Source organism: Poromitra crassiceps (assembly GCF_964638095.1).
Source record: "Poromitra crassiceps genome assembly, chromosome: 19".
Lineage (NCBI taxonomy): Eukaryota > Metazoa > Chordata > Actinopteri > Beryciformes > Melamphaidae > Poromitra > Poromitra crassiceps.
The window spans coordinates 27,863,254-27,880,753 of NC_139646.1; the positions used below are offsets into that span (position 1 = coordinate 27,863,254).

At 44.8% G+C, this 17,500-nt stretch overlaps 3 protein-coding genes across 4 annotated transcripts in view; 1 reads left to right on the top strand and 2 right to left on the bottom strand.

Annotated features, from left to right (window-relative positions):
• Positions 1-3,525, bottom strand: part of hpgd (15-hydroxyprostaglandin dehydrogenase) — a 31,035-nt gene extending 27,510 nt beyond the window's left edge. The window contains exons 1-2 of the mRNA XM_083656001.1: positions 3,151-3,525; positions 1,445-1,568 (exon numbers count right to left, since the gene is read on the bottom strand). Of these exons, the coding sequence (XP_083512127.1) occupies positions 1,445-1,568; positions 3,151-3,243 (217 nt within the window). The 5' untranslated portion in view covers positions 3,244-3,525. The remainder of the gene's footprint in view (positions 1-1,444; positions 1,569-3,150) is intronic.
• A 3,544-nt stretch (positions 3,526-7,069) lies between these two features.
• cep44 (centrosomal protein 44) lies at positions 7,070-15,865 on the bottom strand (the record flags this gene model as incomplete). Its single annotated transcript, XM_083655883.1, has 10 exons — positions 15,818-15,865; positions 12,896-12,993; positions 12,447-12,594; positions 12,003-12,140; positions 11,575-11,769; positions 10,867-10,995; positions 10,228-10,326; positions 9,471-9,542; positions 7,221-7,258; positions 7,070-7,118 (listed from the first exon to the last, which is right to left on the bottom strand). Exons 2-10 carry the CDS (start codon positions 12,985-12,987, stop codon positions 7,070-7,072), a joined length of 960 nt encoding a protein of 319 aa, XP_083512009.1. The 5' UTR covers positions 12,988-12,993; positions 15,818-15,865.
• A 726-nt stretch (positions 15,866-16,591) lies between these two features.
• fbxo8 (F-box protein 8) overlaps positions 16,592-17,500 on the top strand; it is a 10,271-nt gene continuing 9,362 nt past the window's right edge. For both annotated transcript variants that reach the window (XM_083655354.1, XM_083655355.1), the window contains exon 1: positions 16,592-16,696. The gene's annotated coding sequence lies outside the window, so the exon portion shown is untranslated. The remainder of the gene's footprint in view (positions 16,697-17,500) is intronic.

The following is a 17,500-nucleotide window of genomic DNA, read 5'->3' on the forward strand; positions in this document are numbered from 1 at the left end:
CACACACACACACACACACACACACACACACACACTGAAGACACGCCTGTAACAGGCAGACTGTAGACGCACTATGCATGTACACACACACACACTGAAGACACGCCTGTAACAGGCAGACTGTAGACGCACTATGCATGTACACACACACATGCACACACACACACACGTAGGCATTTTGGAGAAATAGGTGATTCATCTCTTACTGTATACCTCTTTAACACTGAATAACTGCCATACTCACTGTAACAACCTCCCCTCAAACACACACGCACGCATGCACACGCACACACACACGGAGCATGCACGCACACGCACGCACGCACGGACGGATTCACACACACACGAGCATGCAGGCACGCACGCACGCGCACACACACGCACACACACACACACACACACACACACACATCAACACAGTCACTCAGGAGCAACACACCAAACAGCATTCCTCCATAGCTGCTTTGCCTGCAGGGATTCACTAAGTCACTGTCAGACAATGAAACCTTGTTCTCTCTCTCTCTCTCTCTCTTCTCTTTCTCTGTCTATCTATCTATCTATCTATCTATCTATCTATCTATCTATCTATCTATCTATCTATCTATCTATCTATCTATCTATCTATCTACAGTGTTTCCCATACATAAAGGAATTTGTGGCGGGCCGCCACAAAAGGATTTTGACCGCCACAAAAAGATGTTGACCAAAATAGTTTTTTTTTTTTTTTTTTTTTTTTTTACAGTGCACCTGAACGCAACATGCAAGATACCCGCTGAATAAGTGTCCAATGTCATTCTGGCCAATACTTCTGTTATAGCATTTCAGTCTGGAATATGGAATATCTTTCAATAATCTATGATTTAGCTGCTAAATTGTCAAATACCGCCGTCTGCTTGCTACCCAGGCACTTATGTATGTACTTAACCTAATTAATTTAACCTAACTAACTATCCGGTGTGCACAAAATTGTCAGCCTAAACTCCGGCTGACACCCCAAAAACCTACAATCCGCTACAGAAAAATGTATATTGTTTGTTTATTAACTGGCCCCTCGCCTTCTATCATTTCACGAAAGTGGCAAAGCAAGTTGAGCATCCCTGACCTATAGGGAGAAATTTAGTTTGTCATTGTAAACCCACAGCACAGTAATGATGACATGTTCTTCATAGATCTAGCCTTTTAATTTTGCTCTTAAGCTTTCTCAAAGTACACCAAATTCATGCATTTTACTTTAAAATGTTTTAAAAAGATCTCCCTAGGGGGTCTGCGGTCCCCCACCACAAATACTCAAAATCCTGTGGGAAACACTGATCTATCTATCTATCTATCTATCTATCTATCTATCTATCTATCTATCTATCTATCTATCTATCTATCTATCTATCTAGCAAAGGCATAAATAACCCCGTCCAACACAAAGCAGGATCCAGTGAGGATAGATTACCTGTCAGTCTGTCCCCATTGGTCACATCACACTGGATGAAGCTACAGTTGCCCTCTCCAAACTCTGCGTCCAGCTGAGCCTGGCACTCCTCCCCCACTGCCTGGTTCAGATCCACCACAGCCACCTGAGGACAAGACAGAGAGACAGAGCTCCATGCAGATAGTGTTGTCTTGCATACAAACTTTGTAACTAGTGTTGCAGTACAGGTCTACTAACATAGCAAGGATAACCCTTTGGTAGAAAGAAAGAAAGAAAGAAAGAAAGAAAGAAAGAAAGAAAGACATATACACACTCAACAGTGCACATACACACTCAACAGTGCACATACACACTCAACAGTGCACATACACACTCAACAGTGCACATATACACACAACAGTAACAGCTCGCACACTGAGCATGCTCGCGGGCGCAGCTCGCACACTGAGCATGCTCGCGGGCGCAGCTCGCACACTGAGCATGCTCGCGGGCGCAGCTCGCACACTGAGCATGCTCGCGGGCGCAGCTCGCACACTGAGCATGCTCGCGGGCGCAGCTCGCACACTGAGCATGCTCGCGGGCGCAGCTCGCACACTGAGCATGCTCGCGGGCGCAGCTCGCACACTGCGCATGCTCGCGGGCGCAGCTCGCACACTGCGCATGCTCGTGGGCGCAGCTCGCACACTGCGCATGCTCGCGGGCGCAGCTCGCACACTGAGCATGCTCGCGGGCGCAGCTCGCACACTGAGCATGCTCGCGGGCGCAGCTCGCACACTGCGCATGCTCGCGGGCGCAGCTCGCACACTGCGCATGCTCGCGGGCGCAGCTCGCACACTGAGCATGCTCGCGGGCGCAGCTCGCACACTGAGCATGCTCGCGGGCGCAGCTCGCACACTGAGCATGCTCGCGGGCGCAGCTCGCACACTGCGCATGCTCGCGGGCGCAGCTCGCACACTGCGCGTGCTCGTGGGTGCAGCTCGCACACTGCGCGTGCTCGTGGGTGCAGCTCGCACACTGCGCGTGCTCGTGGGCGCAGCTCGCACACTGCGCATGCTCGCGGGCGCAGCTCGCACACTGCGCGTGCTCGTGGGTGCAGCTCGGCCTCGTCTGCAAGAGCAATTGTGGGCCGCGGATGCTCGCCTTATTATAGTAGTGAGATTATTTCTTGTCTCATCATTAATGACAAGTTAAAAATGCAGTTTCCACCTATTTGCTTTTCTCTTTCTACCTGAGATGGACTGACATTAAAAATGTTAAGAGTTCGTGTGGTATAAGTTCTAGTAAAGTTTTCAAGTTAAAACAGTTGTACAATAGTAAACTGTAAAGTCAAAGAAGTAAATTTAAAGCAGGTATAGTAAAGTTTAACTTAAAGTTTAAGTTCAACCAGTAGTGTTAAAGCAGGTCCAGGAAAGTTACAGCAGTTAGTTGTAGTCAAGTTAAAGCAGCAAATATAAACCAGTAAAGTTAAAGCTGTAAACTAAATCAATAAAGTTAAGTTAAAGTAGTACATTTAAAACAGTAGTAAAGTTCTAGTTGTAAAGTTAAATCAGTAAAATTTAATTAGTAAAGCTAAAGCAGTGAAGTTTAATTAGTAGCGCTAAAAGCAGTAAAGTTGTAGCTGTAATGCTAAAGCAGTGACGTTAAACCAGCAAAGCTAAAGCTGTCAATGTAAAATGAGCCAAGTTAAAGCAGAAAACCTGAAAGAGTAAAGTGGAATGGATACTGACCTTGGCTGAGCTCTGCAGTAGCAGCTGCACCACGGCTCGACCGATACCCTGAGCCCCGCCAGTCACCAGCGCTACCTTCCCATTGAGAGACATGACCAGGGTTTAAACCTTCTGACCAGGGTTTAAACCTGCTGCCTGTTCTGTCTGTCTGACCAGGGTTTAAACCTTCTGACCAGGGTTTAATCCTGCTGCCTGTTCTGTCTGTCTGACCAGGGTTTAAACCTGCTGCCTGTTCCTCTCTATGTCTTCACCTGGCTGTTTGTGTGCATGTGCCTGTTTCTCTGTGCGTGCATGTGGCTCTGTTAGACACACACACACTTTCTAACATGTGTGCTCTCTCTCTCTCGCTGTCTTTGTTGTGTCTATCTCTCTCTGTCACACACACACACACACACACACACAGGCTCTCTCAAATGTATGTTGTGTGTATTCACTATCAGCTGGGCTGTTTTCTGTGCCTTCCCTCCCTCTTTCTTTCTCTCTCTCAACCTGTCAGTCTATCCAAACTCTGTGTGTGTGTGTGTGTGTGTGTGTGTATCTATGTGTGTGTGTGTGTGTGTGTGTGTGTGTGTGTGTGTGTGTGTGTGTGTGTGTGTGTGTACTGTATGTGTGTGTATGTGTGAGAGAGTGAGAGAGAAAGGAAGAGGGAGGGAATAAGCCTAAGTAAACTCCGTGTGATAATTACAGGTTGTCCAGCATGCCTGCCTGCCCTCCTGCTGCACCCTCCTCCCTGCACCTTTCCACTCCTCCTCCTCCTCCCTGCACCCTTCCACTCCTCCTCCTGCACCCTCCCACTCCTCCTCCTCCCTGCACCCTTCCACTCCTCCTCCTCCCTGCACCCTCCCACTCCTCCTCCCTGCACCCTCCCACTCCTGCACCCTCCCACTCCTCCTCCCTGCACCCTCCTCCTCCCTGCACCCTCCCACTCCTCCTCCCTGCACCCTCCCACTCCTCCTCCCTGCACCCTCCCACTCCTCCTCCCTGCACCCTCCCACTCCTCCTCCCTGCACCCTCCCACTCCTCCTCCCTGCACCCTCCTCCTCCCTGCACCCTCCCACTCCTGCACCCTCCCACTCCTCCTCCCTGCACCCTCCCACTCCTCCTCCCTGCACCCTCCTCCTCCCTGCACCCTCCCACTCCTGCACCCTCCCACTCCTCCTCCCTGCACCCTCCCACTCCTCCTCCCTGCACCCTCCCACTCCTCCTCCCTGCACCCTCCCACTCCTCCTCCCTGCACCCTCCCACTCCTCCTCCCTGCACCCTCCCACTCCTCCTCCCTGCACCCTCCCACTCCTCCTCCCTGCACCCTCCTCCTCCCTGCACCCTTCCACTCCTCCTCCCTGCACCCTCCCACTCCTCCTCCCTGCACCCTTCCACTCCTCCTCCTCCTCCCTCCTCCCTTCCACTCCTCCTCCTCCCTTCCACTCCTCCTCCTCCCTGCACCCTTCCACTCCTCCTCCTCCCTTCCACTCCTCCTCCTCCCTGCACCCTTCCACTCCTCCTCCTCCCTGCACCCTTCCACTCCTCCTCCTCCTCCCTGCACCCTTCCACTCCTCCTCCTCCCTGCACCCTTCCACTCCTCCTCCTCCCTGCACCCTTCCACTCCTCCTCCTCCCTGCACCCTTCCACTCCTCCTCCTCGTCCTCCCTGCACCCTTCCACTCCTCCTCCTCCTCCCTGCACCCTTCCACTCCTCCTCCTCCTCCCTGCACCCTTCCACTCCTCCTCCTCCCTGCACCCTTCCACTCCTCCTCCTCCCTGCACCCTTCCACTCCTCCTCCTCCCTTCACACCCTTAATTCCTCTCCTAATCCAACACCGTCTCACAGGAAAGAATTGTGTAATAGCAACATTGGTCCACAGGCCAAAAATGATATTTTCATAATAAGACCTCTAACAATTTTAGATGTTCTTTGTGGTTTCACAATAACGCCTGTAAAATAGGTGGGGTTCGATTAGCCTAGGTAAACCCAGCCCCCACGTGATCTGCTCTCAGGGTTCCCAGTCACTAGTGACTGAGAACAGGTTTGAGAGCAGGTCACGTGGAGGCTGGGTTTACCCAGGCTAGGGTTCGATCCACCTGTTTTTATGCGCATTTTCAATTTGTGCATTAAAACCTGAGTGGAAACACTGCAAAATGAGGAAAAAGCCTCCAAATATGGCCAACAGTTTGTATAGGCCACTGGTTGGCTTGGTTCCAGTCTTAAAGCTGGCATTGTGTGTGGCGTGGTGCAACTCAAACTCCGCCCATCATCCCCAAATCACAGTTCTGATGTCTTGAACTTGTCTTGGTCTCACCGGTCTCACCTTTGTTTATTTATCCTCCCCGGCACTACAAACTGTTTCAATACATTCAATACATTCAATACATTCAATACATTAGCCCGGCCATTCTCAAGATTTTCAGAGTCAAGGCCCACCAGAGAATATCAAAAATGTTCATGGCTCACATCCGTCCATAATATGGAGTATGTATGGAGTATGTATGGGGTATATATGGAGGAGACCAAACAATTTGTTCTCAGAGCACTTTTTATTTTAACGATGAAAGGAGCTGTCATCAGCACCACACAGAAAACAGAAACTGAAAGTGAGGGGCTGTCTGCAAAAGGCTAATTAACAAATAATTGATTACAAATTAAATAATGGTATCATTCAACAAACGAGAAATACATTATCATACATAATAATAATAATAATTGCACCCCCCCCCCCCCCCCCCACCACACACACACACACACACAAAGATTGTAATGTTGTGCAAATGATTTGGCGGCCCACAGGTTGGGGATGGCTGCATTAGCCTATATATGTTTAGTCCAGAGCTCCTGCAAATAGATCTACAACTCTGTTGATGAACCCAAACCCCAGCCTAAATCTGTGGTCAAGCCTGACATCTAATGGTGGATAGTAGGGTACTGCACTTTAGCTACACTAAGCTTTATCTTTTACATTTGGGAAGTACACTGTTGATTGTCTATATTTGTCTTGGTGCGGAGACTCAACTTGTTGATTGGTCTGGACCCCCTTTAGAACTGCTCAGGACCTGACCTCAAATGGACCTATATGTTCTTGGAATTGACTAACTAGTCATGACTAAAATAGCTGATTCGGGCTCTCAATAGACCCTTCTCACGGGGGCCATTTTGGGTCGAAAAGGCAGGGTAAACACAGGTGCAAGCAAAACACTAATGAGGCTTTCCAAATTCCAATCATGGAAGTTGGAAACCCTCATTAGTGTTTTGCTTGCACCTGTGTTTACCCTGCCTTTTCGACCCAAAATGGCCCCCGTGAGAAGGGTCTATCTCATTTATAGCTTCAGGAGGGAGCTGTTTGAACTGTCTGAGATCATAGAAATAACATGTCAATTAGTTTGCATTTCCACTCATTTTAGACCAATACCCATAGTAGCACTTTGGGTATTTCAACATTGCACTGGAAAGAAAAATCAATGACCACAAAATGAATCAAGCACCGATTATGCAGAGGCCTCACCACAGAGGCCTCACCACAGAGGTCTCACCAGTATCTTCACCCCACCCCCCAGAGAGGCCTCACCACAGAGGTCTCACCAGTATCTTCACCCCACGCCCCAGAGAGGCCTCACCACAGAGACCAGTATCTTCACCCCACCCCCCAGAGAGGCCTCACCACAGAGGTCTCACCAGTATCTTCACCCCACGCCCCAGAGAGGCCTCACCACAGAGACCAGTATCTTCACCCCACCCCCCAGAGAGGCCTCACCACAGAGGTCTCACCAGTATCTTCACCCCACCCCCCAGAGAGGCCTCACCACAGAGGTCTCACCAGTATCTTCACCCCATGCCCCAGAGAGGCCTCACCACAGAGACCAGTATCTTCACCCCACCACCCAGATCTTCTACTTTCATACGATATCAGGATCTTGTAGTTTGCAAGGAGCTATATGGAGGACTCGGTGTTCGTCAGGAGAGTAGACGTGTTCTTCATCCTATAAGACGTGCACACAGTGTTAAGCGATACAAGTCCTTCTGTATTTGGGCTTTAATAATACCAGTGCTTAATAATTAAAACAACAATCAGAGGAACTTACATGTTGGTGATCCTCACCAGCCTGTCCTTCAGATCCTCCTGGATAGACAGGACAGGAGAGGACAGAAAAGTCATGTGACGTCTCCACACACTGCTTGGACCGAAAAGTCATGTGACTTGATGTGACTTGATTTGCATAATTGTCCAGGAAGAATGGCTCCCTGCTGCCTAATCAGCATGTTTGTGACATATTTTATGAAAAGTTCATTTTGGAAAATGTCGGCTGCCAACTGATTAATCAATAATGTACAAAACATTGTGATTCATAATACAAAAATAATCAAAATATCAACTTCAATTGAAAATTCCAATTAAATCGGATTCACAGAGCAGTTGTCATTTACACTAGCCTATTCACCCCATTATATTCCAAACTGATCATTCTGTAACCTGATGATTTCTACAAATCACCAGTAATGTAACACTGCACTGTCATTCATGATTAACAAACAATGTCACTGCTTTGTGCACTGTTACCATGGTGACGGTCTGACCATTACTGCCACATCTTTTGGTTAGAGGGTAAACATCTAGTTATTAAATCCAAGTGCATACAGGGACATGATTTCCAAGTCCACGCTGAAATCAGCACTTTAAACTCAACTTGTTCACTAGCTACACAGGCTAACTGGCATACAGGCACTTTAAACTCAACTTGTTCACTAGCTACTCAGGCTAACTGGCATACAGGCACTTTAAACTCAACTTGTTCACTAGCTACACAGGCTAACTGGCATACAGGCACTTTAAACTCAACTTGTTCACTAGCTACTCAGGCTAACTGGCATACAGGCACTTTAAACTCAACTTGTTCACTAGCTACTCAGGCTAACTGGCATACAGGCACTTTAAACTCAACTTGTTCACTAGCTACACAGGCTAACTGGCATACAGGCACTCTAAACTCAGCTTGTTCACTAGCTACACAGGCTAACTGGCATACAGGCACTTTAAACTCAGCTTGTTCACTAGCTACTCAGGCTAACTGGCATACAGGCACTCTAAACTCAGCTTGTTCACTAGCTACACAGGCTAACTGGCATACAGGCACTTTAAACTCAACTTGTTCACTAGCTACACAGGCTAACTGGCATACAGGCACTTTAAACTCAACTTGTTCACTAGCTACTCAGGCTAACTGGCATACAGGCACTTTAAACTCAACTTGTTCACTAGCTACTCAGGCTAACTGGCATACAGGCACTTTAAACTCAACTTGTTCACTAGCTACACAGGCTAACTGGCATACAGGCACTCTAAACTCAGCTTGTTCACTAGCTACACAGGCTAACTGGCATACAGGCACTTTAAACTCAACTTATTCACTAGCTACTCAGGCTAACTGGCATACAGGCACTCTAAACTCAGCTTGTTCACTAGCTACTCAGGCTAACTGGCATACAGGCACTTTAAACTCAGCTTGTTCACTAGCTACACAGGCTAACTGGCATACAGGCACTTTAAACTCAGCTTGTTCACTAGCTACACAGGCTAACTGGCATACAGGCACTTTAAACTCAGCTTGTTCACTAGCTACACAGGCTAACTGGCATACAGGCACTTTAAACTCAACTTCTTCACTAGCTACTCAGGCTAACTGGCATACAGGCACTTTAAACTCAGCTTGTTCACTAGCTACACAGACTAACTGGCATACAGGCACTTTAAACTCAGCTTGTTCACTAGCTACACAGGCTAACTGGCATACAGGCACTTTAAACTCAGCTTGTTCACTAGCTACACAGGCTAACTGGCATACAGGCACTTTAAACTCAACTTATTCACTAGCTACTCAGGCTAACTGGCATACAGGCACTTTAAACTCAACTTATTCACTAGCTACTCAGGCTAACTGGCATACAGGCACTTTAAACTCAACTTATTCACTAGCTACTCAGGCTAACTGGCATACAGGCACTTTAAACTCAGCTTGTTCACTAGCTACACAGGCTAACTGGCATACAGGCACTTTAAACTCAACTTATTCACTAGCTACTCAGGCTAACTGGCATACAGGCACTTTAAACTCAGCTTGTTCACTAGCTACACAGGCTAACTGGCATACAGGCACTTTAAACTCAACTTGTTCACTAGCTACACAGGCTAACTGGCATACAGGCACTTTAAACTCAACTTGTTCACTAGCTACTCAGGCTAACTGGCATACAGGCAATACATCAATGGATCCAGAAAATCCAGATTAGATAGGGGCTTGAACCCCTAAAAAAAGGAGTCTGTTGTTGTGATTTACCTGTGGGGCATCAGATCTGGAGCTGGACAAACAGGAAGTAGTAGAAGACGGACATGACGGCAAGACGCTAACCTAAAGAAGAGGAGAGCACAGGAGATACAGCATGATAATATTAAATAGCACGGGGAAATTAATGTTTGTAAAAGTGTCATTTAACCACCCGTCCAGCTCTCGGTATGTTCCGGAAAATTAGCTGGGAGCTGCTAAACTACAGCCGCTCTGCCAGCAACGTGGCGCACTCATAGCAGATAATTGTTTCTAAACATGCAGGCCGACCGGGTAGCGTCTGGGAATTTTCAGGAATTCACTACATGTTTAGAAGTTTTTTTCTGAGAGTTTCACAGCGGTTATGTTATAAAAGCACAAATAAACACACACATACCTCCAAACCATCGAGGTATGAGATCCAAACAGCTCACAAAATGAGCTGGTGAGAGGCTCCATTTCCTGGTTTAGTCCGCTCTGCTGAGGCGATCCACTCTCAGAACATCTTAGCAATGCTATTGGCTGGGCTGTTGCGCTGTGAGCAATGTTATTGGCTGGTCGGACTCACTATATATATATATATACCGTATATCCATCCCAACCACAGCCAAACAAATGTAAACAGCACCAAAATCAGGCAGGGGGCAGCGTCTGACCACAAACACACTGCCGCAGTATTGTGTGGTTCAGAATTGATGTTTTTGAGTGGAAACTTTTCTACAAGGATATATATTTTTTTTATGTTACATACTTTAATACACACTTGTCCTACCTGTGTATTGCTCAGTTCCAGCTTAGTTTCCAATAAGACGACTCGACTCATCAGATTCTCCCAGCTCTGTCTGGATATGGTGATGACCTCTCCTTCATCCTGTAACAGATTACAAGAGCATAACGTAAGGTAACGTAACGTAACATAACACAACGTAACATAACATAACATAACACAATAAGAATAGAATACAACAATAACATTGACACATTAAAGGAGGGGTATCATTTGCTTTTTTTTTTCATCAATTTTATATAACTATGGATTCCTACGCTAACGGCCTCCCCCGCCCTGCAGCTCGTCGAGCTGGCCCTGCAGCTCGGCTACTGTGTGGCCTCACCTGTGCTATTGGCGCGCATGGGTGTGTGTGTGTGTTGCTCACAAAATGTTATTGCCCTTAAGTTAACATGCTCACGGGTGTGTGTGTGTGCCCCTTAAGTTTAGATCAGTGCCTATGACATCATCAGTGATGTCACAATGCCTATGACATCATCAGTGATGTCACTACGAGTGCCTGTTTTTGCTTTTGTCTTTTATTCTTTCTTCTACAACTGTTTGTAGATATGATATGGCCTACAGCAGTATCAGTGTGTTACTGGCATGTGGTAAAATGGAGTCAAGTCGAAGTGTCTGGTCAACCTTATGTGTGTCTCTCCAGTGCTGGAGTTTCTCCAGGCGTGTCTCCAGGGCAGTGAGCCTGTCTAACCCAGATGTTAGACTCTCTAGCTGGGCTTCAATCACTGAAAGCCTGCCCTCCACCTCTGATGCCTGGGAAACAGAAAGATGGAATGGCATCAGAAGTCACAATACTAAGAATGTTTCAATTCATTTCAAGACATAAAAGCGCTTCTTTTTACAAGACTGCCGAGTGCACAGATCACATGGTTACTATGTCTATGGCAATCAGAGGACAGCACTTTGCCCATCATAGTCTTTCCCTGCTTTTAAAGGCTGCATTCCAGTCAAGTGGTAATGTTCTGAACTTACCAGACTGTTCTAGCTGTTCTATTATTTGCCTTTACCCACTTAGTCATTATATCCACATTACTGATGCTTATTTATAAAATGAATCTCTTTGTGTCAACATTTTGTGAAAGCATCAACAGTCAGGGAAGGAAACCATGTCTTTGCATTTATTTTTTATTACAGTCTTGTTTTAACAAAAGTGATTGTGACATGATCTCACATCATGTGGCTTTGACTTAACTGAATATTTTTTGGTGCACTCAAACCTGTCTGACACTTAAGCTACTATCTAGAAAATGTCTATTAAATAATGTCTATTAATTAAAGAGTATCTAATATGAGCTCTCACACAGCATCTATATTGATTTAGTAACTGCTTACTTGTGGAGCTTCCTTGTTCTGCTGGACCCCTCCCTCCAGCTCTGTGCTGCCATCTTCAGGGGAACAGGAGGGGTACACTTCATCAGGGGAGGCACAGATCTGACCACGGGAGGAGGATGGTTCTTTATGGGAGACGTGTGTGGGGAAAGTAAGCTGATTTCCTGTGTGACGTATGACCAGCGGCCTGTCTGACAACTGAAAGGCAGAAAAACAGCTCATCAATCAAAGAAAAATCATGTTACATTCATTCATCATTCCACTTTCCATTCATTCCTCTATCTGTCTATCTGACTCGCCGTCTCTTTCTGTCTGCAAAACAATCCGTACTCTCCAGTAAGCTGCTTCCTGCTGAGAGTCCATTTAACAGGAAACCACAGGAAATAAAACATGACCTGCGAACACACACACACACACACACACACACACACCTTCTTCAGCTGTTTGTGTCTCTGCAGGGCCAGGGTGATGACATCACAGATGACAGAGATCTTCTTCTGAGAGAAACCACACTGGAGGAACTGCTGCTTGGATAGCACTGGTTTATACTGGAACATATCCCTTAGTACCTACACACACACACACACACGAGCCTCACTTTGTGAGGTCATCAGACGGTCCTGCTGAGCTGACCAAAATGATTTCGATGTGCGAGTTGCAGCAAGCTTAAAAGAGAATTCCACCCAAAAACGTTGATTTATTTTGCACATACCATACTCACACACATATCTGAAAGATTTAGCAGGCATTCATTTAGTTTGGCAGTTATTGAGAGTTGATTTGAGTTCAGTTGCGGAGCAGTGACGTCATTCATGCACAAATGACATCACTGGTCCACAACTTCAGGCAGCTCCAGTCCTGTCTGTGTGAGTTACCTTATAAAGTGTGTCGGTGAATCGGAGGTCAGTCTTGCCGGTCAGCTCCAGTCCCGCCTCCACCAGCTGCTGAGCCAACAGCGGAGAGAAGGAGCTCAGGACGAAACTCACTATTGGCAGAAAAGCCAAGGGCTCTCCTCTTGACAGGCTGTTGAGACATAGAACAACAATGTGCAAGTCAGAGATAGAGTATGAGATATATATACGATTCCATCGTTCATCGCCCCAACCCTACCACAAAGGCTTGGTCCTTACTACTACTGTCCTATCAATAAAGGGAGAATTGCCCAAAAGAAATAAATAAAAAATACAAGAAAGAACGAAAATAAATACTTGGTGGATCATTTTATGCCGAATGTACCACATCCTATTGCTTGATAAAATATCTCAAGACTTTGAGTTTGATTCGTCTTTTATCTTCCTACCTCAGTACGGCAGACCTAACTTACCCATTATAATCGACATCTACTGGGTACTTTATTACCCGGAGTAAATCATCCAGTTTACGAAGGCAGCCTTTCAGATCTCCAGTAGACAGCATGTCTGACTAAAATAAAAGACAGAGACAAGGACTAATGTTAAATGATGACAATTGCTGAGCCAAAAAGTGATTGCTGTCAGAGCAGATATTCAAACTGATATTAGGGATGCAGGGGTTAACCGGTTTGACTATTAACCGCGATTTAAAACGTCACGGTTATATAACCGCAGAGGCTCCGCTACACCGAGTGTTTTGTTTCACAACAGTCCGTCAGTTTAAACTCCCATGCGGCGCAGACGGCGCTGGAAGGAGAGGAACCTGTCTCTCTCGCTTCGTTTCCGCACGGACTATTTAGCGGAGGCACCAAACACAGGCAGCTGCCATGTCTCCCAGTAGTAGCCAGTCTGTAGCCTAGCCATGGATGCCCAACATAAATGTTGCAATACATGTCCCGCAAGGTTTCTGAGATTAGGGGAAAGTCTGAGCTGGTGTTACGTTAAACCAAACGTGGGGAAGAGGCAGCGGATTTGTTTAGCGTTAACATACAGTCATTGACGTTAACGTTAGCTGTTGTGGCTAATGTTAGCTAGCTGGCCATAGCCTAGCGTACATAGTTCCTCAAGCTCGTTGTGACCAAACATCCCCGCATTTAAAGCACTTCATGCTCCCAGCGCTGGCCTAAACCATAGAGAACCGCATGCTTTACACGAAAAGAAACATCAAGGGTTTGTGTCAACTCCAAAAGCAACCCGCTAACGTTACATGTAGGCCTAATAACGTGAAGCTAACGTAGCTAGCTGCTTGGCAGTCATGATCTGACTGAGACAAGGAAAACAAATGCGCACATTTACATAACAAACACCAGTCAACACCACAGAGTGTCCTTTCTTTAATCCAGAGGGAGCATTTTCCAGTAAAAAGTGAAACGACACATGATGGCTTATAGTGAGGCTTTCCATGCCTGCCCCATCATCACTTCAATAGAACTGACCCCAATGCAAAATTCATTTCAGACGGCACATTTAGTTGCCAGTAACATGCCAATAAGAGTCTAAGTTACTATGCCTTTTGTGTTTTTTTCTGCAGACTAAGCAGCTATAGGCTTTCGCGTCTATAAAATAATAATAAAATATTTTTTGTATTATATATATATATATATTATATCAGAAATGTTGTTTGTTTTATGTTCACAATAGTGATGTCAGTTAGATTTGATTAGGTCAGAGCCATGGAATATTAAATCATCCATCTTTGCTCACTACATCTGCCCTTTCTTCTTTTTTTAATCCCAGGTGTGCATAAAATACAGGTTAAGAACTTATTTTTTTAAATACAAAAATGTGAAAAAAGTAACAATAGTATGTTTAACGTATCGGTTATTGGCCAGGAGAATATTTATCGGTTAGCGTAGGCCTATACTATCGGCTGTAAAAATCCATATCGTGCATTAGTATTCCGGAAGGCAGCAACTGTTAAGATTGTGGGGGAAATACAATAAAACCTCTATTTAGAGAATGCTCATGTGATTTTTATACGTCCATAACAATAATCGTGAAACCGTGATAATCGTGGTTTTTTCTCAGACTATAATCGTACATCAAAATTTATAATCGTTGCATCCAGGGCACAGAGCAGGTCAAAGGTAAAATAATGCAGAGTCATAAGGATCATTGCAAAAGAGATAATTTCTTAATTTCAGGGTTTGTACAGCTTTGGAAGAGTAAAAGTCAAGCACTTTTTAGTTTTTAAGCGCTTTCAACTTAGGTACCTAGGCTATTCCTTTATACACACAGCAATCTTATCTTACCAGCTGTTAACTTTGATCGTATGTTTTGATCACGATTATTTAATGCTTACTCATTTCCAGAGTAACGGATCACCTGACCACTCAGTTATACAGGTAAGCAGAATAAGCTCCACTATTGAAATATAACCTAACAAAACAGAAATTAATTCTTGCAATTTAATTAGAGCAACATATTATCGTTAGCAACATTATAGGGGCAAGTTAGATTGGTGGGCAGACAGGCTTCTTTACTGGGTAATCATTTTCAAAGCTTCAATTGAAAGTTTATTTTTAAATGTAACAAATTCAACAATATATTGATGTTATTTTCATCCCTTTGTTGTTGTGGATTACTCATCTAAAGTATTAATGTATTATTGTGTGTAGGTAGGCCAAGACGATGAGATTTCAAGCATCCATAATAGAATATCTATGGTGTGTAGGCAGCAGTGTAGGCTGTACTAGTCTGCCGGAAACCAAAAGAAGTAGTAGTGTAGGCTAGACTAAATATAGATAAATTGATTTATTCTATTATGCAAACCCAATGAGTCCTCTATAAGTTTTTAGCTCTTTTTGCAACTGCTGCGCCTGTTGCTTAATGCACTTTTTATACTCTTTTTTGTGATGCTTTTAAATGTCCATTTTATTCTCTTCTTGTATTCTTTTATTTTCCTGTCAACCATTTTATGTGAAGCACTTTGAATTGCCTCTTGTGTATGAAATGTGCTATACAAATAAACTTGACTTGACTTGACTTGACTTGTAGGTAGGCTGTCTCAGCCAACTGTAGTTTGTACAAGTGCCACAAGATGGCAGTAGCTAGATTCCTGAAATAGCTTTAGGGAGTTTCACTACACTACAGGGCATATAAAGTGATGTGTATTCGCACGTTAGGACTGTTTTAATCCAGGTAAAATCAGCTGTAGACGTAACGTCACCGTTATAAACTGTGGGCGAGACAGCGGCGGCAATCACTTTTTGGTCACAAAACATGTTCTAGCTGCTTCTGAGCTGCCAGTTACATACATACTGTAATATTGTATAGTGCAAGGTACCGGAAATACATTATGCTAATGTGATCATGTTTGCATATTTACTACTCACCGCTTTTCAAGTGCGATTCAACACGACGAGTTTTCTCGGTTGTTCCCCTGTTTGTGCTGGTTTGTTTTTGCCGGGGTGTTCAACAGCCGGAAGTTACGGTGTTGCTCGGATACTTTTTTTTTTATAAACTTTATTTCACATTTTAAACATACATTTTAACAGACAGAGAACTGAAAACATGTAACATATAGATACAAAACAGTAAACAGCAGATAACCAGTGTACATCAAATAAAGTAAAAAGAAAGAAAAATAAGGGTGCGAGAGGGGTTTATGATGCAGATAGACCAGTTTTGACTGCTTTTTGGTTTGTTGAGGATGAGATAGTAGAGAGGTAAAGCTCCATTTCCTTCATGAATACTAAGAATCTAGGTTTTTTCGTTTGTCAATTTACATTTGTGAATGTGGAATTTGGCAAGAAGAAGAATCAGATAATAGATAAGAAAAAAAAACGCTGTTGCTCTGATACGTAAATGCACGCATTGACGTCAGTGACGTTGCATATGCGTGACATGCCTTTCAACTTTTCCTTTTATTATGACAGTTTATGGTTATTGTTTATCATGCAGCGTTGTTTACATTGAGAATGAACATGTATGATTCATTACAGTATTGTTTATCATTCAAAATAAATAAAAAAACAAACTACTTTCTGTGCGCGTCATGTGTCACGTGACATGTCAATGGGCGCGGCCTGGGAGGGGGAGAAACAGATGCTTATGATGCGTATGAGGGTTTCTGCTGTACCACAACAACAAACTGCTGCCTTTTCTCTGTGGATTTAAACCAAATGACAACTGTCCGCATGTAGCGACAACATCCCCACCTGTCCTTCTTTGCACGTCGTGCTGGCGGAGGAACAAGTAATCACTAAACTCAGGTAACGTAGGTAACATTAACATTAGCCTCATGACACTTTAGCTTATGATATTGTAATACTTGTAACGCAAACACGATAAATACAATATTTTAATTGTGTTATAAACTCAACTGGTTTGGGCTGCCCCCCTTATCAGCATGCAAACCTAGCTGGGTTAGCTAACCGAGGGCTTACTAGCTTTTGTTGATAGAAGCCTCGACCAATGGCTGCCCTCGTTGAAAGCTCTGGACCAATGCTATTGAAGGGAGGGCGGGGACTACGGGCCAAACTACCTTGCTAGCTCGTTGGAACTTCTAAGGTTGATGTTTACAACAGGGCAGTGGATTTGTTTATGCAACACAGCGAGGTAAAGTGGATGGTGAGAGGGAGAGCGTGTCAGGCCAAACTCTGCACAGGCAATTTACTCATCACTACACACTAGGGTCTTATTATAGTGATTTAGCAGCTGTGCATTCTGTCACATAGACAGTTTTTAAATAGCCTAGTCTGCTCTACCTTTTTCGGAATATTTTTGCAATATCAAACTAGCTTCCCATCAGTGCAATTAGTCAGTTTCCCCACAGAGAATGTGCATAGTAGTAGGCTAAAAGTAAGTTCCATTCATATTTAAAGAGTCCTACTTGTGTTCATAGTACTCTATAAAGAGTCCTACTTGTATTCATAGTTTTCACCAAACAGCTATCTTGGTAGGAAAATAACAGGTGATTGTAATAAACTAGGCATCTCGCGCGCTCGATTCCCAGCAGGCGAGCAAGCTCGGTCGCTATGCAGCTTCGCTCGCCCTGCAGCTCGACCGCTGTGCGG